The 25192-nt window shown below is 45.8% G+C and overlaps 2 protein-coding genes across 3 annotated transcripts; both read left to right on the top strand.

Moving 5' to 3' along the window:
- The first annotated feature begins 968 nt into the window (after positions 1–968).
- On the top strand, positions 969–2764 carry LOC6525773. The gene is made up of 3 exons (XM_039375095.1): positions 969–1261; positions 1577–1899; positions 1964–2764. The coding sequence occupies exons 1-3, from the start codon at positions 1093–1095 to the stop codon at positions 2408–2410; spliced, it is 939 nt and encodes a 312-aa protein (XP_039231029.1). The 5' UTR covers positions 969–1092; the 3' UTR covers positions 2411–2764.
- Positions 2765–8160: 5396 nt separating this feature from the next.
- On the top strand, positions 8161–12053 carry LOC6525772 (myb-like protein Q). Of its 2 annotated transcripts, none has more exons than XM_002101557.4 (4): positions 8161–8513; positions 9642–10105; positions 10187–10336; positions 10468–12053. In XM_002101557.4, exons 2-4 carry the CDS (start codon positions 9752–9754, stop codon positions 11290–11292), a joined length of 1329 nt encoding a protein of 442 aa, XP_002101593.1. In that variant the 5' UTR covers positions 8161–8513; positions 9642–9751; the 3' UTR covers positions 11293–12053. The 2 variants fall into 2 exon arrangements, with proteins under 2 accessions (XP_002101593.1, XP_039231551.1); XM_039375617.2 differs by having other exon boundaries at positions 8161–8515; positions 9645–10105.
- The last annotated feature ends 13139 nt before the right edge of the window (positions 12054–25192 follow it).

Raw genomic sequence — 25192 nt, 5'->3', positions numbered from 1 at the left:
ATCAAAAGTCGTACCGAATCAACAAAATTCCCTATAAAAATGATGTTTGGTGTCAAAATAGTACCTTTGCTCAAGCTCAAAGCTGGGCTTCAAATGTATATCCAAGAAAATTCCAAGAATCAATCAAAGAAGTATTAATCAGCTAACACGCAGAGCGAGTCACTGATTTAAAACGATTTACAGACAAATGTGAAATGTTTGTAATAAGGAGTCAAGGGTCACCATGCATATATAAGCCCCAAAGGTGTCGATTGTAAGATCAACTAGAAAGGTAGTTAGCCAGCACAGGTGGAAGGGCCAAGAAGCCCGATTAGTTGGTGTATAGGGTGCAAGAATTCAATGGGACATCCGTTTTGGGCCATGAAGCGTGTGTGCATAAATTACATCGGTTGGCCAAGAGGCAAGTGGCAAGTGGCAAGTGGCAAGAGGCAACTCACTTTCTGCAAGACAGGAAGAAAACAAAACGTCAATTGCCGTGGTGTGCAACTGCTTTAAGAACCATATGAACATATGAACTGACCATGGGGAGTAGCTAATCCCTGGCTGAGTCAGGAAATCCATCCAAACCACCCACCAAATCCCCGCCACCCGCACCTCCGATAATTGAGAAAAACAAATTCGAACTCCCTTTACGTTGCGTTGTTGTTTTTTTTTTTTTTTTCATTATCGTCATCAAGCACCGCTCGCTGATGCTGCCGTTGGTGCTGCGGCTGCTGTTGTTACTGTTGCTGTTGTTTCTGTAGTTGTTTTAGTTCACTTGTTCGCCACAACAAGCGCAACAAGTGTGAGTACCCGCACACACGTGCCCGCTTGTGTGTGTGTGTGTGCGTAAAAAAAAGTAAGCTCGGCCACGCGCTGCGCCGCTCGTGCGGCTTCGGCTACTGATATCGCCGGATGGCGGTCCGGTTTGTATTTAAATCGCCGGCGTGTGCCCCAACTCCTCATTAACCGTAAGATCTCGCAGAGCCCACACGCCAGCGCCCCAGCTCTCCAACTTAGCTTAGCTTATTAGCGCGCGCTTCCAAACCCGAATCTTGACCAAAAGATCGCAAAATCAAACACAATCGCGAGTGCCAAACGTACAAATCAAACATGACCGCCATCAGCAGTGCCAGCAGTGTATCCTTTGAGGTCGCATCCTTGGAGCGACTGCAACAGCAGCAGCAGACTGCTCCAGCGCAAAACGCGTCCTGCAGGCAGCAGCAGCACACCAACAACAACAACAGCAGCATCGCCGTGTCCGCCAGTTTTGGTCGCATCTGTAAGTGAATCGTGAATCATCTGAATCAGGTCGCTCCATATCCGTATCTTTGTATCTGCTATAACTGTGTCATCGCTGGGCAAACAGGAAAACGCGATTTGAGCCAACTAGGCAAACAGAAGAGCGTATCAAATGATAGGGATCTTGAAGAATTGAAGTTTCAAGTATATTTCAAGTATATTACCCCTAAACTTCAAACAACTTTATCTTATTTGCGAAACTATGCCGCATCCAGAAGGGTTAGGGATTTCAGTTGAACTTCAGTGTAGCATACCTATTTACTGACCTCCAATCTCTGCTATTCTCACCTTGCAGCTCCCTTCAGGTGCTGGCTCCTGGGCATCCTGCTGCTGCTCACCATCACCACCAGTTGGCCCACGGGAACATTTGCGGCACCGCGACGCGCTCGAGGACTGCACCTGATCCTGCCGCATCGCAACCACCACCACCGACAGCTGCATCACCACCAGCACACCAGGTCGATCGAGACCACCATCGTGACCCTGAAAACCAATCAGACTGAGGGCAGGGATACGTGCACGGCCATCAAGATGACACCCAACATCGCACACCTGCAAGTGGCGCACGAGGTGGCCAAGAATACGCGGGAGGCGGTCCTCTGCCTGACCAAAGAATGGGTAAGTTGGCCAGAACCTTGCTTAAATGCGCCAGCAGAAGAACTAAGTTTTCCATTTTAAACAGCTAAAGGACCTGGGCCAAAACCTTTCCCAGGACATTAAGGCGTACTCGAAGCACACCCTGGCCGTGAGGCATCCACTCGACGAGGAGGTGAAGAACGTCAAGTTCCAGGACGAGCTGGGTGACTTCGTGTACGAGGGCAAGGTGGGCACGCTGGAGGAGGAGATGCCGGCGATTATCGAGTCGCTGATGGTGCTGGAGCATCTGTACGAGACCATTGAGTTCAATCACAAGTCGTGGAACTGCTTCTTCAACAACTTTGTGCACTTCTTCCATCACAACATGCACGAGGCTCTCAAGGTCGCCGGCCTCAATGATGCCTGCAATCCCAGGAACTCCGCGTACAATAAGGCATACATTTGGCCAGAGTTTGGCGCCGCCGTGGAGACCATCAAGGTGCTGACCATCATCGAGCACAAGTACGAGCAGCTGATCAAGCAGAATCTGTAATCTCTGAGAGCTGAATGCTCCTGGGGAGCAGAAGAAGCCAAAAATACCAAAAACAATCAATGACCCACTGCAATCTCAAGCTAACAGGCTATGCCCACGTGTATCCAGATTCGTATTCATCATCATACACCTTAGATCCTATTATTTATTATACCCTATTATAACTTCTTAAATCCCCACCTCATACGTATTTATATCGCCTTCGCATCCTATTTATATACATATATCAATCACCATACTCACTGAACACACATTCACCGCCTCGCAGGCTCGATAACTTATGAAAACTATTACTTAAGTGTATTTTTTTTTACATATATATATATATATTTATACTATGACTATTAATAAATTATACCGATAAGCGCAGACGTAAAGTGTTTTCCTGGGTGATCCAGAATCAGTTCCGGTTTATCGAAATATTGCATTATTCCGATGCAAATCAAGTTACACCGAATTGGCTTACTCAACTGTGGGAATTTCGACCACCTTTCAAAGGTTGATTTCAACATCGATTAAAAGCATAAGTCATTCGATGTTACCCAAGTCAAAGGGTGAGTTAAAAGCAAATCTCTTATTAATACCATTATATTATTTATATTCGAGAAACGATGGTTTATGAACGCCAAAGCTTCAGGTTGGCAACCCAGTTACCACTCCCCCAAATCGGAAATACTGGGGAAATATGCGAGATTCCATTTTCGGCCGAACTCGTCACCTGCCCTGACCCACCCCATCGTCGTTTATAGCTCGTGCCCGGGGCACGTTCCAATAGATAGATAGATAGATAGATATATAGGCATTGGTGTATATATCCGCTTGAGGTTTTCCACTGCGCGGCTGTTTAGAAAACCCCAAGTACCGCACCGCCGTCTAGATGTGACTCATGGACCGTTAGGCAAAAAGTCGGGCAATCGTCGTGTGATCTCTGCTGGTGACGAAAGCTAATTGTACACGCCAAGAAAGTGTGATATCTGGCTTATCGGAAATCTTATAGTATCACTACTATCTGTAGTTCTTTTATGCTAGTTCTGCTTCCTTCTTCAAAGCACTGAAAGGCTGCACAGGAAGGATATACACAAAAGTCTTCAAACATCCTTATAAAGAGGAGGTACTAATGCGAACAACGAGGCAGCTCTTTATGAACTGAAATTTCTCCCAGTGTATATATCGTATATAACTATATGTATAGTTCTGGGTATTGTGTGGCCAAAGGACCCATTTTACCGTTGCCACTTGGCTGGCTTCCCGTTTCTTTGGGGGGTAATCGGATCGGATGGTCAGCAGCGATCAAAGATGGTGCTGCGTGGGACGGGGACTAACTTGGGATTGGAATTGGGATTGGGATTGGGTTTTGGGTCTTGGGACTGCAGAGTCGTTCGTTCGCGTGGCAATGGCGTCAGTCGCCTCGAAAAACGATAGCCGTAAGCTGCCGCCGCCGCCGCAGCGAATTGAGTCAGCAGCAGCAGAGGTAGACGCAGCAGCAGCAGCAACAGTCGCAGCAGCAACAGCAGCAGCAGCAACAGTCGCAGCAGCAACAGCAACAGCAGCAGCAGCATTTGCTCTGCTGCAGCGAGCTGAGTTTATGAATGAAAATCCATGTCCACACAATGTGCCGCTCGACAACCTGTTATCTTCTCGTCGCTGGCCGCACTCTCTCTTCCTCTCTCTCTCTCCCTCTTCCTCTCACTCTCCCTCTCACTCTCACTCACTCCCTCTCTCACTCGCTCTCTCCGGCGAGCGGCAACCTGTTGCGCTCAGCTCTTCCACTCGAATCGGCGCTCTCCGCGCCTCTCGCTTGGAGCGTCTTGGCAGCTCGCCGATTGGCCAGTTCGCTTCGGAGCCGCTCGTCTTCGGAGTGACGCTCATGGGGCAGCGGACCAATCAGCGGCGTGCCACTCGCACACACACGCAGGCACACCGATGGGGCTACGTGCCGCCGCCCACGCACACAAGTGCGCAGTGCGGCAGCTACGCGCCACGCCCCCCCGGGCCACCCACTCAACTCAGCAGCCAGTGGGTCCAGTGGGTCACAACGGACTCCAGCAAATCAATTAACAAACGTGCCATTGTCCTGGAAGGATTTGATGGGCACAAAAGGATTAGATAACGTGTGCAGCATGTGCTGCTGCAAAGGATACTTTGCTTATTGGACCAAGCATTGAATCTTGATCGGGAATATAAATTAAACTATAGAAGTGTTTGGGAATAAAAATTAAACTATAGAAATGAAAATATTTGCAGCTTAGTTTTGAATATGAAATTTAAGTAAAATACCCAGCTACATAGATACATTCATTTACATATGTATATTTATGTCTTATATTAATATAGTAACTAGCTAAAGTGTAATGAGCTGCTTAGAAGTATTGCATTTTAAAACTAAATGGCTGCCTGTTAAATGAAGTCCTAAATTAAAAGAAAAAAAGGGAAATCAGGCGACTAAAGAATATCAAACGCAATAAAACCCGCAGAATATAAGAAAATATGTTGTTAAATACAATGAGAAACTTAAAATGTAAGAACTTCCACTTTTACTCGAAGTTTCCAGCTGGCCAAGAGATGTTAGCCTTATTTCTATACATACTATTAATATTATTTCTACTATTAGCCTTATTTCTAAAAACATGCATATACAAATGCTAGCTTAACTGGCTAATAAATGTGCAACTGCTTTATGTTTAAACGTATCCTTGATTAAGTCATAACGAGGTACCATTTCAAGGCGACACATCAACATCAAAGGCTTAAAGCCGACTAAAAACCTCAATAAATCCCAAAGGTACGCAGAGCAAATCCATGGCGAATCCAAATTGCAACGGCAATTGAGGATCGGATAAGCGGCGGAAAATGGACAAACAAACAAGATACAAACAGAAAACATAAAACAGAAAACAGACAAGCAAATCGACTAACTAACCGTTTAAGTTACCGTTTCGGATGTGAGAATTGCACTTTGGGATCTTGATAAAGCGAGCGATTTTACGCATAATCAAAAAACATCAAAACAACTGAGAAATGGGAAACTCACACCTCCCCCACCTCCGCCCATCCATTGCACAGCCGCACAGCCGCACCCACACTTACACACCCACGAAAACAGGAAAACAGGAGGTCCGGAGGTATATATGTATGTATGTACCTGGGATGGGATCAGGTCCTGCGAAAGGACAGGAGCTAAGCAGCGTGTAATGACGGATGGTTCTACATCCACAGATACTCGTACTTCTATCTGTAGCTGTAGCTGTATCTGCATCTGTAAATGTATCTGTATCTGCATCTGTATCTGTATCTGTGTCGGTTAACCTTCCTGCTCGAGGTCGAGGTGTTCGCCGTGGCAATTAAAGCGTATCCTTAGCATTCGCTACGCCGCTAAAAAATTACACCATGACAGGACACAATGCATTCTGGACGGGCGAGGACCTCACAGGACAGCTCAATTTTGTAGCAAAATATTTTTGTTGTCCAGAACGAATCGCAAGTAAAACAGAAAGTCGACTTGGTGTCGATGGTGGGGGAGGGGGAGGGGGCTTGCTTCCCCGCGGGGAGTGCTGTGTGTGTCTGTGTACCGACAGCAGCAGCAGGAGCTCATCAATGCAATAATCGTGTCCATCTCGGACGTACACGAGGCTAGGGACTCTGCACTCTGCACTCCCGATCCCAATGCCAATACCGATCCTTGTGCATCCTAGATGAAGCTGTTGCTCCGGGTGCGAATTGCCCTTTTTTGTGTGTGTGTGTGTGTGTGTGCCTTGCCGCCCGTTTCCCAAAGGAGAGGTCGTACAAAAGGTGTGCGCTGCCACCTTGATATATGTGATATATATGCCAGCGAGTCCCTCTCTGTGGGTTGTGGGTCCTGCGAGATTCGAGTCCGAATCCGAATCCCAATCCGAGTCTTGCCTTGCGGCGAAATCAAGGCGAGTGGCCCCGCTGTGCAACACAACTGCTTCCTGCAGCAGTTGCTGCACGCTGCACTTACGGTTAGACGCAAGGACTCGCCGTCCGCTGTTCGTTGTCCGTTGTCCACTGTCCGCTGTCCGTTGTCCGTTGTCCGTTTCGGCCCGCTATCTGACCATCTACAGCTGTTTACGGCTGCCCAAAACAATGCGGCCATAATGCAGCAAAACTCTCGATTTAATTAGGCCGTCAATTGTGCAAGCCCTCGAAAGTAGGGAGAAATATGGGCACAATCGATGCAGGGAGGTCTAGGTAGCTGGGAGTCCGGGGGATCGCCGCTTGGTAGTACCTGGCCCACTGGCCGGAGATCTCACATCTATCTATATAGTTTTCCCACCTTTAGCGAAATTGCAACATTATCAAGCCAAACTGAGTATATACCATGCCAGCGATTCTTAAAAGAAAATATTCTACAAATACTTTTAAGGGAGTTATAAAAACATGTATGATGAAACAACTTTCTTAATGTACTACTATTTTTATGTACGATGAAGCAACGTTATTAATGTACTATTATTTATATGTACGATGAAGCAACGATAATTATTTTTATGCAACTCTTAAGATGATTGTAAGTATGTCTGGCTTATACCTTTGTTTTAATCACCCATTAAATACTTAGTAATCAATTAAGTAATATGTTAATAAAACTGATTACAGTGTACTGTGTCCCATTTAACATTTTACTCCTCGTAATTACTTATTTTAGATATAAATCTTAGTAAACAAAGTTAAAAGTGAAGTAGAAATGATTGGGAAAATCAAAGAAAATGCACTATTGGTTGCCAGGCGAATCTCATTTCCAATAAAGACCTCGCATTCCTTGTGGATGGTTCTCGAATGGATCGAGTTTACCTGGATTAGCGAGCTGAGATGCGGTGTTATGTTGGTCATTTCCGTTGATCACTTTCTGGGCCGATTTGAATGTCAGGACTTTTTGGGAGGGGTGAGCAGGCCGCTCAAGGTCACCCAGAGAGTGTGCGAGAGAGAGAGAGTGAGAGAGTGAGGGAGAGAGAGTATGTGAGGGAGAGAGGCTGCATTGTTGACCAGGCTTAAAAGAGTGGAACAGAGCCAGGTAGGCCTGGTCTTTTGGGGCACCAGGTAGGCCATCCACTCGCTGCCTCTCTCCCTATCTCCCTCTCTCTCTCTCTCCCTCTGTCTCTCTCTCTCTTTCCCGCCGCTCTTTGAGTGAGTGGCGGGGATTGGGCAAGTGGGAAAATTCCAGTTGCAATGGCGACCGCACCACGATCGCCCAGGCCCGCAGGAGCAAGCGGGATGGCGCGAGAGGACAGCCGGTTGGCAGGCTCAAAGACAACACCAACACTACAAATACACCAACATACACACACACACACACACACACACACACACACACACACACACACACACAGACGAACACATGGTAAGCCAGGTAGGAGCGGACGCACACATGCGCAGGTGACCTGCGGATAGGATGCGCAAGCGATCGGCGAGAGCGGGCGCGGGAGCGGGACAGCCTGCGGTGCTTCGGATCTGAATGTGATCGGTCCGAAGCGGCGGTCTTCTTCTGGCTCGCTCGGACCATGGCGTACCGCTCGTCGGCAGTCGGCGGGCAGCGACGCCGGCAGAGGCCGCTCAGCTCGCCTCAGTTCCCATTTCAGTTTCGGTTTCGGCCTTTTGGCGCTGCTCATCGGTCGGTTGGTTGGGTTGGTCGGTCGGTTGGCTGGTCGTCGGTCGGTCGGTAGGTCGGTATCGCTCTGGTATTCTGGTATCTGGTATCCGCAGCCTCTCAGCGAAGAAAGCTGGTCAAATCCAGCGCGACTTTGGGCTCAGTTCGGTTTCACACTCGAACGCGAGCAGTAGTGTCCGCGAATCAGTCTCCAAAAAAAAAACAAACAAGAGAATCACCAAAAACCAAATCAGAACACAAACTGCAGCACGCATCTGAAGCACAGTCAAATCAAAATATTCTCAAATATTCCAACAATATAAATACATTTTTTTGCGAGTGTTGTGTTGCAAGTGTGCCCATTGAAAACCGTCGGAAAATCAACAACGTTTCTTGGAACGATCGCCTTTTTGGATTAACGTACGGAGGCGCAGCAAAAGAAAAAACACGGGGATTCCGCGAGGATCCTGACCGAATCCACTTTTCATCTATAATGCGGTGTGTGTATTATTTTTAATTTGATCAATTGATTGACCTAAGACTTAAGGCTCAATTGGAGAGTGGAGAAAGGATCAAAAAGGATATTGCAGTCAGCATCAATTCTCCACTCTTCAAGTGATTTCTCAACGAGCAACGACCAAGGATCTGCTGTACCACAAAAAGGACATTCAGTGATAGCAACTGCAATTTGGGAGTTTTAAAAATAATTAGAAATAGTTAAAAAAATACTTTCTACAGCATAATGCGAATGCATTCAAGATATAGTTAATTGCGCGAATCCTGCGATCATATTTAGCTGCAAACGATCTTCAGTCTCGATTTTCAATCCTGTCAGATAAAGTAGCTAACTTGAATAGAGAATTTGAAATTTTCAAATTTCAGAATAAGCTCAAAATCCAAAATTCAATCTCAAAAGTTCCCCCACACACAGTTTTCACACACTGGAAGTTGAAGCCAAGCGAGAAGGCAGAGTTTTGTCGACTGGAGAAGATTAGATCCTTGTAACTGGGATCGATGCGTCTTCATTATTCGCTCAGGCTACTCTCGAGTTAATTGTCTAAATTAAAAAGTTTTATCGCCCCCGCCCCCGCCCTCAATATACACATATATCGCCCTGGAAAAGACAAAAACAACGAAAAGCGAAAAAAAAGCAGCAAAACAAACGCAGAGAAAATGTTAAAAAAATCGAACCAAATTGTTCAGACTGTTGTCCGGTTGCAGTTGCATTCGCATTGAAGGAGGCTCGGCCGATCATCCGGCCCCACATCCCAGCATCCAAGCATCCCAGCATCCCAGCATACCAGCCCATTCGACCACCCACCCAAGAATCCCGTCCAGAAACCCATTCAACCCCCCCAAAAGGAATCCATTTAGTCCAGCATCTAGTCAGGAAGGAACTGTGATCGCAGTTGATCGTTGGTCGTCTCGCGTTGATGCCGAAATTTTTCATTTACTTTTGCATACTCGATACTCATTGTGTGTTTCTCTACATCTCTCTCTCTCTCTCCCCCTTTCTGACCCCATCCCTATATATATATATCCCTACATATATATCTATATATATATATATATAAATATATATATCGCCTGTATCTGATTTGGATACGGATTACGGACCACGGACAGCAGTTGGTTGGCAGTGCGCTGCGACCACAGCTAAAGGCAGCACCACGGCAGCCGGCAACGGAAACGGAAACACCAGCGGAAGGGGAAGTGGAAGTGGCTACCATGCGGCGATGGCTCGTCCGCTGCTCCTGCTCCTCGTCCTCCTGCTCGCCGCCCAGCTGCCCCACCTGGCCGATGGGCGCAGCACCACCAGCAGCGGCGGTCTCACGGTGATCGACAGCGAACGCCTGCGCATTCGCACCACCTCCAGCACAGCTACAGCTACAGCTGGAGCTCAGCATCCCAATCAGGCGACTATCCCCGCCAGCGTTAGTCCGCGCAAGCGCCACCGGAAGCGGAATAGCAACTGGATCGACTATCGCAACTTTGACGAGAACACCACCGCCCTGGAGTGGGCCAATCCCTGCGGGGGCAACTATCATCCCTCGGCGGGGGATCGCTTCAATCGCCAGCGGCCCAGGCAGGTGAGTTCAAAACGGCAGCTCTTCTTTCACCTGATCCATATGTAACGCCCTTTTGCCATTTTTGCATCTTCTCCTTCACAGAGCTTCAATCAGCTGAAGCGCCACGCCTTTAGGGAGTACCGCAGCCTGAACAGCAGCCAGGATTCGGCCATCGATATCCGCAACATGACCATGTGGTCGCTGCACACGCACAACTACAAGTTCCTGCCCAAGCTCAAGCCCAATTCCACGGTAAGTGCCACTACTTTTCATCTATTTCCAATGGCTCTGTTAACTGGTTACTACATTGCTAACTATTTCGGCTTTAAAGCAGTGCAATAACTCACAATTTTCTCTCTTTTTTTTTTTGATTTATCCCACAGATTGCCCTGAAGCGCTGGTACCGCAACATGCAAACGTACGTGGCCAGCTTCGCGTATCTGAGGCGCCAGCAGATCCGCTGGGACCAGCGGTCCATCACCCGCGAGTCCAGCACCGCCCGCGAGCTGCGCGAGCTGCTCCTGAGCTCGCGGCGCATCCTCTGCGAGCTGGAGACCGCCGTCAACCAGACGCAGAGTCCGCGCCAGAAGCAGCGGCGCAGTGGTGCGGCGGTCATATCAGTTGGTGGCACCACCACCAGCAGCAGCAGCACCACCACCAGCACCACTACAGTGGGTCAGCAGCTGCCGCAGATCTCGCGACTCGAGATGAACAAGCGTCTGAAGCTGCGCTCCAAGACGAGTGGCTCCGGCATGGGTGGTGGTGCAGCCACCAGTGGTGCATCCATGGCAGCCGGCGAGGCGGACTCAATCGATATGCGCTTTGTGAAGCACCACTACTACGACTTCCTGCGCACCATGTACCAGCTGCTGCGGCGGGATGGCAAGCGGGTGAGGAGTCGGCCACGTAAGCACCACAAGAAGCACAGGAACCAGCAGCAGAGGAGCCACAAGAAGCAGCAACATCAGCAGCAGCAACAGCAGCAGCAGCAACAGCAGCAACAGCAGCCGCAGCAACAGCAGCTGGCGGATCAACTGGAGCAGCGGTGGCGCAGCTCCACCTTGAATGGCAAGGAGTTCAACGAGGTCTCCAAGCCGGTGGCAGGTGGTGCGGCTGCAGGAGTTGCAGGTGCATCCGGTGGTGGCAACAACCAGTTTGCACGTGGCAGACGTGGAAAGCGCCAGTCGAAACGCGTGCAGCGCACGTGAAATCGCATATACAATCATCGCCTATTCATCCCCAAATCACCAGCACCACCCCATTATCCCATTATCCTCAGGACACGCCCCCTTCCCCCTTCCCCTGTCCCACAAGCCCCGAAAAACCCTCTAATTTAACCGTTAATTGATCGATCGTAGCTTAAGTAAATTATTTGATTGCCAGCACAGAGTCCCTGTTCTCGAATTCATTGCAAGTATTACCATTACCACATTCCGTATTTATTGAAAGCGAGATATATATATATAAATATATACATATAGTTATATAGAGCATATGAAACCACCATCCGCAGTTGCCGTTCTAGTCACATAAGAGCAACCGCCAACCACCACCAACACCACCCACTTTAAAGTATTATGCACCACAACCCATTATCCGTTTTTAGCCCATCCGGAACCCATATGGAATACTATGTGACCCCCAGTAGTCTAAGCTAACCACATCCACATCCATATCCAGTAGGCTAAGCTTCGATCCTAAGGCACACACACACATTTTTTTTTCGTAGGCTAGCTTGTGTTTTGACATCTGTGATATAGTGCTTGACTAGTTCGTATCTAACCTAATTGTACATATAGAGAGTATACTGTAGCATGGATCGCATTGGCGGCATGTGGCTGCTGCATCCATGCCTTCGTAGTCCTAAGCTCGAACTTAGAAATCGATTTTCGTATTTATAGAACCGACCGACATATGACTAAGCCAGCAGCGGAATCAAGCGAACAATAAACTGAATTGAATTTGAAAATAAATCTGAATTGTCTTTTAATTTTTTTCGGGAAATAAATGGTTTGGTGAAGAACAAAATATATGTTCTTCAATCTTTAATGGAAAAAAAGTACATTGAAGTGCTATCTTATTGCACGTATGTATTTTGCGTTTCTTCCATCTTAACTGGTGTTTTCAACACATTTATCTTGTTGATTCAATTGATCAAATTGAAATTAATCATATAGAAATGCAATAAAGGTGACGGCTTATTGACTAATGATTGTTATAATCAAAATGCAGATTATGTAGAAAAAGAGGAAACATTCGAATATCTTTTTATATAACTTGCTGCTTGTTTCAGATGTGTCTGATGTATTAACTTATACACCATTAAAAACCCATCGAGTACTATACATAAGTATATAGCTAATACTTTCGTGTATATGGTATCCACATCCCTTGGGTATCCCAATTACCTTGACACACTTTCTGCGGATTCGCCTTCTGCTTCGCCTTGGACGCGTCTTTATGGCTCCTCCGTGGGTCATGGGTTTTATGATCTCCAGCGGCGTCAAACTATTAGCACGTCAGGCTCCCAGTTGCCAGTTGCCAGTTACCAGTTCCCAGTTCCCCTCCAATGCCGTAACCGATCCCGATTCCGATCCCAATCCCAATCCCCACCTGCGTCTACCTGTGGCCAGAAACCCAGTGCAAATGAATGGACTGTGTGATCAATGAACAGCACTCAATGAAAGTTTGCGCCAAGTGCAGCATAACTATAAAGCTGATCACCTGATGATGATCAACATCATCATAGGTGGTGGTGGCATTAGCTCTTGCGGGGATTGGGCTTGAAGGTGCCGGGATCAGGGGGCAGATGAGCTGCCGCTTATCCCCGGGGTTAACTAAAACACGGCTACACTTGTCCTGGCCAACGATTTGTGGCCATCCCATTCTGGCATCGAGAAATCCCCGCTTTGTTTTAAGCGGATTTAGGCAAATTTACTTTTTAATGCCTTGGCTTATTGCCAAGCTCCGTTTAGGGCGCTTAGTGGCAACTTATGGCCAAGTCCACTCGGATTATTAGCGCTCAGCACAACGGAAGCAGAGTGACCTGGTCCTTAAGTGTCCTGCATGACACACACAGAGAAAGAGAGAGAGAGAGAGAGAGAGAGAAGGATAAAGAGAGAGCAAAGGACATGTTGACATGCAAATGGATTAGCACGAGACGCTGAGCAAAAACATTTCTGCATGCATTATAATGCCGCCTAAGCCGTTTATTGATTGCAATCGATCGAAGGAAGTCCAGACTTTAATCCGCTCCCGGGTTATGGTTTGCATTTGAGTTTTTGGATTCTTGGGTTCGGATCTCTTGACCACCGTAGTCCAGTGTCAAGTGTCCCCTTTTTGGCCTGAGCCCTTTCGGGCTCGGTAAGTAGGTGTTGTTATGTTTTTAGCTGTCATAAATATTGTAAAACTCGGTAAATATTTAAACAGCGTGCACAATAAAGGCAAATGCCAAGAGGCTCGACAATGTCGATGGTCGGTCGGTTTGTCGGTTTGTCGGTCGGGCATTCCACTATTCTTGTATTCTGGTATTCTTGTATTCTGGTATTTCGGTTTTCAGTTGGCTCAGTCGGCTTTCGCATTTCGCATTTCGGATTTTGAATGTTGGATTTTGTATGTCGGATTCCGTTCGGGGCATTGTTTTTGGCCTGGTCATAACGGACCAGCCCGACTGACTACTACTCACTATACTACCTACCTACCTGCTCCTTCTTCCTCCCGCTGAAATTTGAATATGTGACCTGGCCTGGTCTGGCTGCTTGGCCGTAGGGAGGGGTGGAGGTGGGTGCAACAAAAAAAAAAAGAAAAAGATTAACAACATTTAATAACCCATCATTGCGCCGTCCCGCTCCCACGCATTGTGGCACATTGTCGACAATTTTGCAAGATAACTGCATTTGTGCAGTCCTTTGTGCCGGGCCACTTTTTGCCATTGTCCTGCCATTTTGCGCTCCTCTTTTTCCTTTCTTCGCCAACTCACAAATTCCCAATCTCTTTTTGTGTTTTTTATTGTCCTGCGGCACCTTCCTGGAATCATCCCATTCCCATTCCCATTCCCATTGCCATGCCCATTTCCATTTCCATTCCCATTTCCATTTCCATTCCCATGCAGCGGCCTTCGCCTCGCACGAACACAGGATGTATCTGTATCTATTTGGCCATGTCCTGCCAGTGTTTGCCACTCAATTTGTGTAGCCAAATGCTCAATCGCACGGCAGACAAGTGGCAACTCAATTAGGCCATCGGCGCAATTATATTGCTGCGATCAATCCCGTCAACGGAATGGTATAAACTCCTTTCCAGATGATGGATCGGTGCCTATGGATGCGGTTGATTTTTCTAACCTATATGTTACTTAGCTGCATGAGTATCTAAGTGATAAAGAGGAATGAATATAGGAGTATTCACTAGACCTCTAAATATAATAGATCCTTAAGACACTCATTATAGTTGTAATAATGATATAATAATATTGATTAAATATATGTCACATGAGCTCACTCATTACTCTTTTCCAGCCGCCTTTCATCGCCATCCGTAATTGATTCGCTTCCACAACTGAGCCCAGATGAAGTTCGTCACCACACCCATTCACTTTCCATAAACACGACTTCTAATTGAGGTTTATTAAGCGTTTTCAGTAGTGCCAAGGCGATGATTTGTATGCGGATTGCACAGTTCAATTTACAGCACTGCTGCCCGACATCGCATCTCATCACAGCCCATTAGACCAGCAGTCCATACAATACACTTCCAGTCAATCCCCTCCGGTTGATCCCCCCCAAAATAAACGACCCCCTCCAAGCCAAATGCTCCCCCCTTCCCCGCTACATGTTAAATTAGCCATGAGCCGCTTGCAATTGAAATTCGATTTGTTTACAAAGCGATTCAATTAATTTGTCAGATTGGCCGCGTGATTTGCATTTCAAAGCGTTCGCATTTCAATATTTTCCATGTTTATTATTTTATCGGCGCTGCCGACGCGTTGTTATTGTTATTATTGTTATTATTATTATGCTTTTTTTTTTTACAGCTGTTATTATTTGCATAGCCGGCCGGCTTCAGTTCGTGATTTTGTTGTTTTTCGACGGCTCGATTGCGTTGATGATCATGATGATGATTGTAATGATGCTCAATATCACTGAAGGCTTAACAATTCATGAAGTGATTTCTTGTTTACAAGCGCGACTCGCAAAAGTTTCCCGTGAAAAACTGATAATAGAAGCAAAAGAAATAGTCCATCGATGGAAGCTAATGGATCTTCATAGTGCTATTTATAAGAAAGGACCAATATTAAATGACCGGACATATATCGCCGTGCAGTGCAGTTCACGTAGTGACGAAGCGTGCCTGTCAAGTGTTTTAGCTCGGAAAAGAAAAACTATTTATCGCATATATTAGGTCAATTATTTGCTAAGAAACTGTCGTAAATCCATTGTATAAATATCCGTAAATATGCATATCTGGTACTTCTGTGTTCCCCAGTCACATTCGAGATTTAGGAATCTAAGTGACGAGGCTCGCCCCTCTGCACGCCTCTATCGCCTTTCTGGCGGGCCTTAATTATATAATTTGTGCGCTTGTCTGGTCGGACATATCACATCTTGTTTTTATTAGCATACATTTTAATGGCCATTTATGTAATCTCATAGAGTGCGGCCGCATAAATCTCGCCGTCGGGTTCTCAGACAGTTAAGACCCGGCCTAAAGTCTGGTCCCAGGCGGCTTTAAAAATAACAACAACAACAACAAAAACAAAAAAGTACGGAAAAAAAGAAAAGATTTTGCGTATGACTTAATAAACATGTCGTTGAACTGTCGCCGGCAGCGTAGTAGTTTTTTTTTTTTTTTTTGCTTCAGGTTTACGAGCTGCTAGGCTGTGGATTTTAACTTAATTTCATTTTTGAGCCGAGCTGGCCGGGCACCTCGACTAACGCTTTTTAATTGTTTTAATTTTTCCACTTTGCTGGTAGCCCCCTCAGCTGCCCCTCTGCCGCCCCGCCCACCCCGGCGACGACCGCCCCTGTGCACATTGAACTTGAGCCGACGGCAAAGAAATAAAAAAAAAGAGCTCACAACGCAGCACAAAATTTTAATTACCATGAGTAATATTTTATTACACTTTGACACTGAAAGAAAACTTCACAAGAACGAGACCAATGAAGAGTGAAGAGAGGTGAGAGAACAAAAAAACGGGGGAGGGGAGGGGGTCATAAACACGTCGAACGGGGAATACCCTACCATTATAGTATATGTATCACCTGAATTTACAAATCGATCTCGCTATGATACGAACCCGAAATCCACGGGGATCGCAATTACAAACAAACGCTTCCGACTATTAGATACCGTTTCCGAGGAACGATATGGTATCGAATCAACAGGGCACAAATCACATAATAAAATGTGCAACAAATTCGTAAATCTTCATATCCATCACCAACGCCGGCAGGCAAAAAGGAAAATAACTAACTTAAGTAGCGGTAGCAAAAGGCTACTAACATGTTTATGCTACTTTTATGAGGTGGCAATAAAATCGAACGCAGTACGAAAATGAGAAATAAAACTCAAAACTCAAAACTGAAACTGAAACTGAAACTGAAAATGAAGAAGGCAGAGGCTGTGTTGTTGTGCGCCCCGTACGGGTCGCACCCGCTGCAAAGGATCGCCAGCGGCACTCGCACACAATGACTTCATCGATTTATAGCGGTCACGAGTGAGGAGCACACTCAGTTCGGGCTGGCTTCTCGGTTTTGGTTTTTGGTTTTTAGGTTTTTAGGTTTTTGGTCTTTGGTTTTTGGTCTTTGGTTTTCGGTTTTGGTTATGGCATACCTCTCTAGACCTCTAGAGGTGTAGCTCTAGACCTGGCCCAATAGACCTGAAACATGGTCGTGGACATGGACTGCTGCCTTTTATGATGATATTGTTTTGCATTTCGCGCGCACACAGGACTCTCGCAGCGCGGTGGTAACTAGTGGCCACTGTGGGCTCACTTCAGTTTAGTTCGGTTCACTTCGGTTCGGTTTGGTTTGGTTCTGGTGGTGGTGATGTGGATTAAGTCTAGGATGCAGTCGAGGGAGTCGAGGGCTCTGCGGTTCCAGGAAGCCACGGAATAACTCGCGACGCGTACGCGCAGCTCGCAGTTCATCCTGCCATGCGTTTTATGGTTTGTCGTCATAATCACCGGCACAGCATCTCGCGGTGCCGCGTCCCTTTTCCTTTTCTCCACACTCCAGTGACACACTCACATTCACACTCACATTCACACATTCACATACTCACATGCACATGCATTTACATTCACATTCACACTCGCACTCACCATTTAGGCCCAAAAAGCCAGGCGACTGTCACTTGATTTATGCAACCCGGCGAACGTGACTCGCCGGAGGAGCTGCCTTCTGTCTCCTTGCCTTCCTTAAAAACAAAAAAAAAAACAGATAAATAAAAATAATGAAAATAAAAAAAAGCATATCCCTTGGCTCGTTTGTTTTTGTTAGACATAACGGGGCAGTCAATAAGCTTTTTTATTTCGCATTAATTTCGTTTCGATTGCCGGAGAAAGGTGACAAATAACCAAAAGAGCGGGGTTCTTATTCATAACCTTTGAATAATTGTGGGGCAAGCCTTTCTGACATAACCCTTTGATTCAGGAATTCAAGGATGCATTTTATAACTTTAAAAATGTTGCATTTTTCATATTGAATTTATATAGTGAGAAGAAAAATCACAATTAATGGAAATTGATTTTATAGTTAAATGAAATTGGTTTAATCAGATTGCTTATTCAGAACTTAATCAAAGCTGATTTGTTTTTTAATAAATTCTCACAGCTCCTGTAATTACGAATTATTCAGTTGACAAAAACTAGCAAATGAAGGATCTGAGTATCATATAATGTATTCAATTATAATTGCCATCAGTCATTGTTCCATCCATTTGTTGCCACCAATTGGTTGGTTCTTCAGCTGTGGAATTTCGGTTGTGCCCCCAACTCTTCGCGGCCGATTGAATACACTGAGTACACTCACTTGACTCACAAAGGCCACAGAGGGAGACATTAATCACAAATCAAATGGCTACAAATAGAGCAGCGCAGAGTCAGAGATTGGTATCGAGATTCGGATACTGAATACAGAATGCTGATACTCTCCCCCACACCCTTTAGTTCTTTCTAGATTTTTAGATGCATGTGTGTGCGTGTGCCCCTCATCTTGCAACATTGTGCTGCACAAACAAGGCGCAACACTTGACAGTGACACAAAGCGTCAACTTTGGCGGCAACAACAGCGGTGCGCTGCACTTGCTGCGCCCATGGATGGGATGGGAATTGGGATTCACACACAGATACAGATACAAATACAAATGCAGATACAGATACGGATTCAGATTCAGATTCGGATTGGGAATGGTTAAAGACGAGCTGAGCTGAACTGGGCGCAACTGCAGGCCAGATCAAAGCAAGAGTGCCTCAATAATGATAATCATCGCGATCATGATGATGAGCGACTGTCGTCTTAACAGATCTTCTGCTGCACAAATTCTGACAAGTAAAATAATAAATTTTTCTATATCATCTCGCTCTCTTCGTTGTCCATTGCCATCCATCTCGCTCGCACACTTGGCCAACAATGTGGGACACATTTAATACAATTTTCTGATTTCCAGAGTCTTTGTTTTGTACCCTTTCTGAAGGACCCTCAATCAAGCCAACAGATGGAGATCTGCGGCTAACCAGGGAGCGGGGCCATAGCGATCGTTAAATCGTAGGGCATTTGGGGCGGAGGCGGGGTAACTGTCGGCACTTGGTGAAAATATTTGTTGTACGCCTCGTTGAATTCGTATTCGGATTCGGCTTCGGATTCAGATTGCTTTTTTCCCATTCGGATGGTGGGGAAGCGGAGTGGAGTGGAGTGGGGGTCTGAAGCGGCTTAGCGGGGACTTGGCTGTCGGGGATTAGCCGATGTGGACAAGATCTGGCGGAGGATCGAAATAGGTTACAGTAGCTAGGCAACTAGTAGCTTCTATTAGTTAGAGTTCCATATTACGCATACGCCACCATAATGCACATCCTTTGGATCATTATATGCCCCAATTTTCGGCTATTTCCCAACCAGATTGTACCGCACGCGTGTATTTGCTTTTGTTAAACAAAAAAAAAAGGGAAAAAAAGAAAAAAAGAGCCAAGACAAGGCGACAAACCTTTAAAAGTGTGCGAAAGAGAGGGCAGGTGACACGCAGAGCGGGACGGCGAGAGGCGAGGCTCGAGCGGAACTGATCAAAGTCATTCAAACATGAATGAAGTTCATTAAAAACTGATCAAATCTTTTGGGCGAGAACAATGCAAACAAGACAAGAGCGGCGGAGAAATGCTGATACAACAGAGGCACGCAGGGGGTGGGGTATGGGTAAGGGGGTTGGGGTGGCAGGGAGTACAAAACGCTGGGAAAGAAGCAAGAAGATGTGAAGGCGAGAAAAGAAAGAAAGACACACACACACGCACATGCACACGAGGGAAAAGCGACATAAAGAAAGAAGCCAGGAACATGCAGCTGGCAGTGACAATTTCTCACTCTCTCTCCCTCTCTCTCTCTCTCTCTCTCTCTCGCTCTCTCTCTTTCACTCGCTCTTGTTGCCATCTCGCTCACGCCATGTGTGGCAATGTCCTGGATTCGATTCAATTCAATTCGATTCCGTCCTGTCGTCCTTTCTCTTTACACGGCCCTTACAAATGATGACATTTCCTGATATTTGTTTCGCTCCTCCAGCAACAACAAAAGGACCTCGAACGTCCTCGAAAGCAGCAAGGACAACAAACACCTTATCCACAATGGGAGTCGAACACCGTGTTGCTGCTGCCACAACGGAAGTGTTAACGGTGCAGGATTTAAGGATGTCCCGCTAAGGCAAAACATAATAACATTGGGCTATCGCAGCGCGACAAAGAGAGGAATCAGATACCATTATATGTATGTATCTGTGTACAGGAATCAAGCAGATATATTACGGGGTAAGTGAAAAACTAAATCAACATTTTCGGAATACAAATAAACATATACGTAAGTGCAATTAGTATTGGTACCAGATTATAATGCATAAAGATGTTATAATGATGCATTTAGAAGTAGTTAGTAACAAGGACATTAATTAATACGTTTCCTTATGCAATGTGCCATGTAAGTCCTTGCCACGTTACCACCTTGTGAGAAGGCCGCATGAATGTTTTTTTTTCGAGGAGGTTCAGAATGAAAAGTAGATTGCCCATTTAGTTAATCAATAGCCGTGGCAAATGTGCAGCATAATGAGTGCTGTCCCAACACAGACACACCGTGACACACGGACACAATGTGAGTCATTGCCGTCGCCCCGTTGCGTATACGCCATGTGGGGGCCAAGGGACCAACATTTCAATTTGCGGCCCAGCAATTGGCAACGCTGCTGCCCAGGACTGACCACCGACGGTTGACCAAGCTAACAGCAACAACAACAGCCAAAGCAAAAAAGCAAAAAACAAAACGGGACAACAAGGGCAAATGGATTGCGTTTACCCATCGACAAAGGCGGGCAGGTGGGCAAAGGCGAGCGGAGTTGGCTCAGTGGGAGCTAATTGATGCATTGAACAACTGACGTACTGACTGCAACTGGTGGCTGGGTGGTCCGCCTACAACTGAAAATGCCTCACGATGGAAATGAAGACGAAGACGAAGACGAAGACGCTGAGAAGATGCAGAGACACTTTGTCGTTGGCTTGCCAATTGCAGAGTCTCAGCCAAAAGAGACTTAGGGGCGGCAGCAGGGGCGTGCCCGGCTCACAGCTGGCCGCCCATGCCTCAGCCACAGTTTGAGGCCTCAGTTTGAGCCTCGGTTTCGGTCTGTATCTCAGTCGCAGCCTTTAGTGCTTGTGTAAATATTTCCCCGTCTTATTTGTGCCACACAGCACACAAAGCCGGACAGTTGGACTGTTGGGCATACGGACAGTACGGACATACGGACATACGGACATACGGACAGTTGGACATACGGACAGACCGCCTCCCTGCCGCTCGGGTCGTGTTTTGAGGGAGGGGGGGGAGGGGGCTTTGGGCCAGATATTGTTTTAACACATTAGCAGCGCAATGCAACAAATAATTTCCATAAACTGCTGCGCCGAACGGACCACCTCCTCCGCCGGACTTGGACTCCGTTCCTAAATGGAGCGACAACACACACACGGCAATAGACTCTCAGCCAAGACAAAAAAAAAACACAAAAAAAAAAAAACACAACGCAACATACACACACGGCCAACAAAAGTAAATTTCAATGCACGAAAGAGATATGTCACAGGAAGAAAATATTAGTCTTTGTCATTAGGCAAAACAAAAGACAAAAAACAAAAAAAAAAAAAGAGAAGAGACAAAATCCACGGGAAGAGGGGAGGGAAAATCAAGAGGAAACTGGGGGGCAGGGGCAGTGGCAGGGGCACCTGAGTACATGAATGGGTTGTGGCGCGATTATGATCGTCGTCATAGTCGTCATAGTCGTCACAGTCGGAGTCGGAGTTGGAGTCGCGATGATGATGTTTGAATGTTTGCCCACCAACAACGGCCGAGACTTGTTGTTGCCACATTCACATGATTTAAGCCCAGGCCCGAACACGAAATGTTTCCCATCATAAAAGACCGCTGCCCAGCGCGGACTTCTTCTGGAGGTCCCCCAGTCCAACGTACCCAGTTCAAGTCCATAGCCAAGTCCCCAGTCTCAAAGTCCAACAAAGTCCAAAAGCGACTAAAAGACCTGAAAAACTGAGAAAAAAATCAGAAAAACAGAAAAACTGAAAGCCTGTACGCAGTCTTTGGGCCAAAAGCAAACGAAATTAAAAACGGTTCAAACGCTTTACTTGAGCAAGCAACCCACTAGACCCACTATACCCACTATACCCACTAAACCCACTAACCCCACGGAGCCCCTGCTGCCCTCCACTCGGATCGGAAATGCCCCCAGTGGAACAGCGGAATGGGGATCTTTCTTTCCCCAATCGAACAGCGCAGGGAAATCGCCCAGAGTATTTTTTTTTTAGTTTTTGAGGTTGGGGCTAGGCCCAAACAATTGCGAATGCATCTAAATTTATCCATTAGCAATTTGTGTAGTAAGTACCCCGTACTCCCCGCCACCCATAAAACTTACCCACGCAAAGCCATTAAAAATGCCCTGGAAACGAAATGATTTTTATCATTATCTGTGGGTGTGCAAATATCACGGCAAAATCCCCAAAACAATGGCATTTACGTGAACAAATGGTAATTAGTTGTAAATGGCAGTATCAGCGAGCAACTTAGATATCCACTACGTCACAAATTGTAGTACTTGAATAAGTAATGAGGTAATAAAAATATGTCTATATCAAACAACTTAAATATTCAATACGTCACAAATTGTAGTACTTGAATAAGTAATGAGGTAATAAAAATATGTCTATATCGAGCAACTTAGATATTCAATACGTCACAAATTGTAGTACTTAAATAAAGTAATAATCTATATCTGCTTTAGCTTAAATGTTATTATATTTATTGTCGGAAATGGTTGAGGTATTCACCGAAATTTCCGAACGTTTATGGATCTCTGATTCATTTCGTTTACCCAAAGCTCTCATTAAATATGTTTTACTAATCTTGTCTTGCTTCACATGCTGAAGCCGTCTTGTTATTAATAGATTTCAATACATTTGTGATTCATTTTATTTAATTCAATTGCCCTGCCTAATTTGCGCTTAACCCACTTGTCGCCACAAATATTAATACCATATATAACAAGTATTTCAATGGACACGTGAGTCATGTCACTTTAGTGACTTTAGAAAGCACCGTGAACTGTGAAACCACGAAAAACTCACATTGTCTTGGGCCACATGCATAGTTAATTCGTATTTACCGACTTGTCGCCACAAATATATCGTTCTGAAGGGCATGGACTACTACTTCAAGTGCTATCTGATTTCCGTTTAAATTTCTATTTAGATTAGATTAGGGCGGGCAAAAGTTTCTCAGGCTAAGCCTAAAGTTTCGGTGGAGTGCCAACGGGAATTCTCGGAATTCCGCGAAGTTAAGACAGCCCAAACATTCCCTATATTTCCCTATAAATTTGCCTATAAATCGCCCTTTTTGGTACATGCCAATTTCGTAACGCAGTAGCTCGCAATGAAAAGAGTTTATTCTGTTTTTATACCCGTTACTCGTAGAGTAAAAGGGTATACTAGATTCGTTGAAAAGTATGTAACAGGCAGAAGGAAGCGTTTCCGACCATATAAAGTATATATATTCTTGATCAGGATCAATAGCCGAGTCGATTTGGCCATGTCCGTCTGTCCGTCCGTCTGTCCGTCTGTCCGTCTGTCCGTCTGTCCGTCTGTCCGTATGAACGTCGAGATCTCAGGAACTACAAAAGCTAGAAAGTTGAGACTAAGCACACAGACTCCAGAGACATAGACGCAGCGCAAGTTTATCGATTCATGTTGCCACGCCCACTCTAACGCCCACAAACCGCCCAAAACTGCGACGCCCACACTTTTGAAAAATGTTTTGATATTTTTTCATTTTTGTATTGGTATGGTAAATTTCTATCGATTTGCAAAAAAAATTTTTTGCCACGCCCACTCTAACGCCCACAAACCGCCCAAAACTGCCACGCCCACACTTTTGAAAAATGTTTTAATATTTTTTCATTTTTGTATTGGTCTTGAAAATTTCTATCGACTTGCAAAAAATCTTTTTGCCACGCCCACTCTTACGCCCACAAACCGCCCAAAGCTGCCACGCCCACACTTTTGAAAAATGTTTTGATATTTTTTCATTTTTGTATTAGTCTTGTAAATTTCTATCTTTTCGCCAAAAAACTTTTTGCCACGCCCACTCTAACGCCCACAAACCGCCAAAAACTGTCCTTCGCACTTACACTAGCTGAGTAACGGGTATCAGATAGTCGGGGAACTCGACTATAGCGTTCTCTCTTGTTTTTTTTGAACTGTGCGGAAATTCCGATCGATCGGCGGCATTCCTTATCTCATATGGACACACCGCCGCCCATTAGCGCCCAAGGTCGCCAAACATTTCCTGGCCAGCCCATTGGCATTGCCCAAGTTCCGATGAGGCGCCCCCATCTCACTTCATCTCAACTCCAGACACCGCATCCCCAGCGAAACCTCCAACTCAACTCGAGTCGCACATTTAATTTTTCGGAGAAAAACGCCGGAGTTTCTCGCAATTTTATGATAAATTCATTGAATTTTTTTCGTGCGCCGAAAAAGTAAAACCGGCAAAGGCCCGAAAACTCCGTTAGCGAATGTGTTGATACCCTGCCAAAATACATATAGCTTTTTTTCAATTTGAATGCCCTACAATATATAGTGTCTACATATTACTAACAAATAGTTTGGTATAATAAAAAGGCGATTTTAGCGGATGTACCCATGCAATAGAGTATCCGAATTGGACCGCAAATAAACTGGCTTGCGGCTGTGGCGCTGAGCAACTACAACAAGCTGTGCAAGTGGTTGCCTGGTTATTGACTCACTGATATGACAACAAAAACCGTCACTCCAGCATAATAGCAATAAAACAATAAAAACAACAAACACAACAAAAACAACAAAAACAACGAAAACAACAAAAACAACCCAAAAATAATAACTAACTTGAAGCAAAAACGGTGACGACACCGAGTTGCCCCAAAGGAGCTGCGACAGCTCACTCGTGGCACTCGTATCACTCGCTCTTATCGCCAATAGCGCCACTGGCAGTGCAAGTGGCAGTGGCATAGTGCATTTCCTTCTGGGCTGCAGTTATCAGTGACGTCAGCGAGCGCTGAGCTGGCAGAGATCGGTGCAGCGAGTGTTGCAAGTCCATAAACAAGGCGAACGGAAGAGCACGGCGAGCTATAAATAAACGCGAAATTGATGTTGGCGTAAGATGCTTAACATTTTCATTCATTTCAGACTCGAGACGGACTTCAGACTTCTTGCTGCAGCCTGCAACGTAGTGGAAGCTGGATGATGGAAGGCCCCGGGACTCATCCTCATCCACATCCACATCCCATGCCCATGCCCATCCTTATGCCCATCCTTAAGCCCAT

Source organism: Drosophila yakuba, chromosome X, assembly GCF_016746365.2.
Source record: "Drosophila yakuba strain Tai18E2 chromosome X, Prin_Dyak_Tai18E2_2.1, whole genome shotgun sequence".
NCBI lineage: Eukaryota > Metazoa > Arthropoda > Insecta > Diptera > Drosophilidae > Drosophila > Drosophila yakuba.
This window is presented reverse-complemented; position numbering and strand designations above follow the sequence as displayed.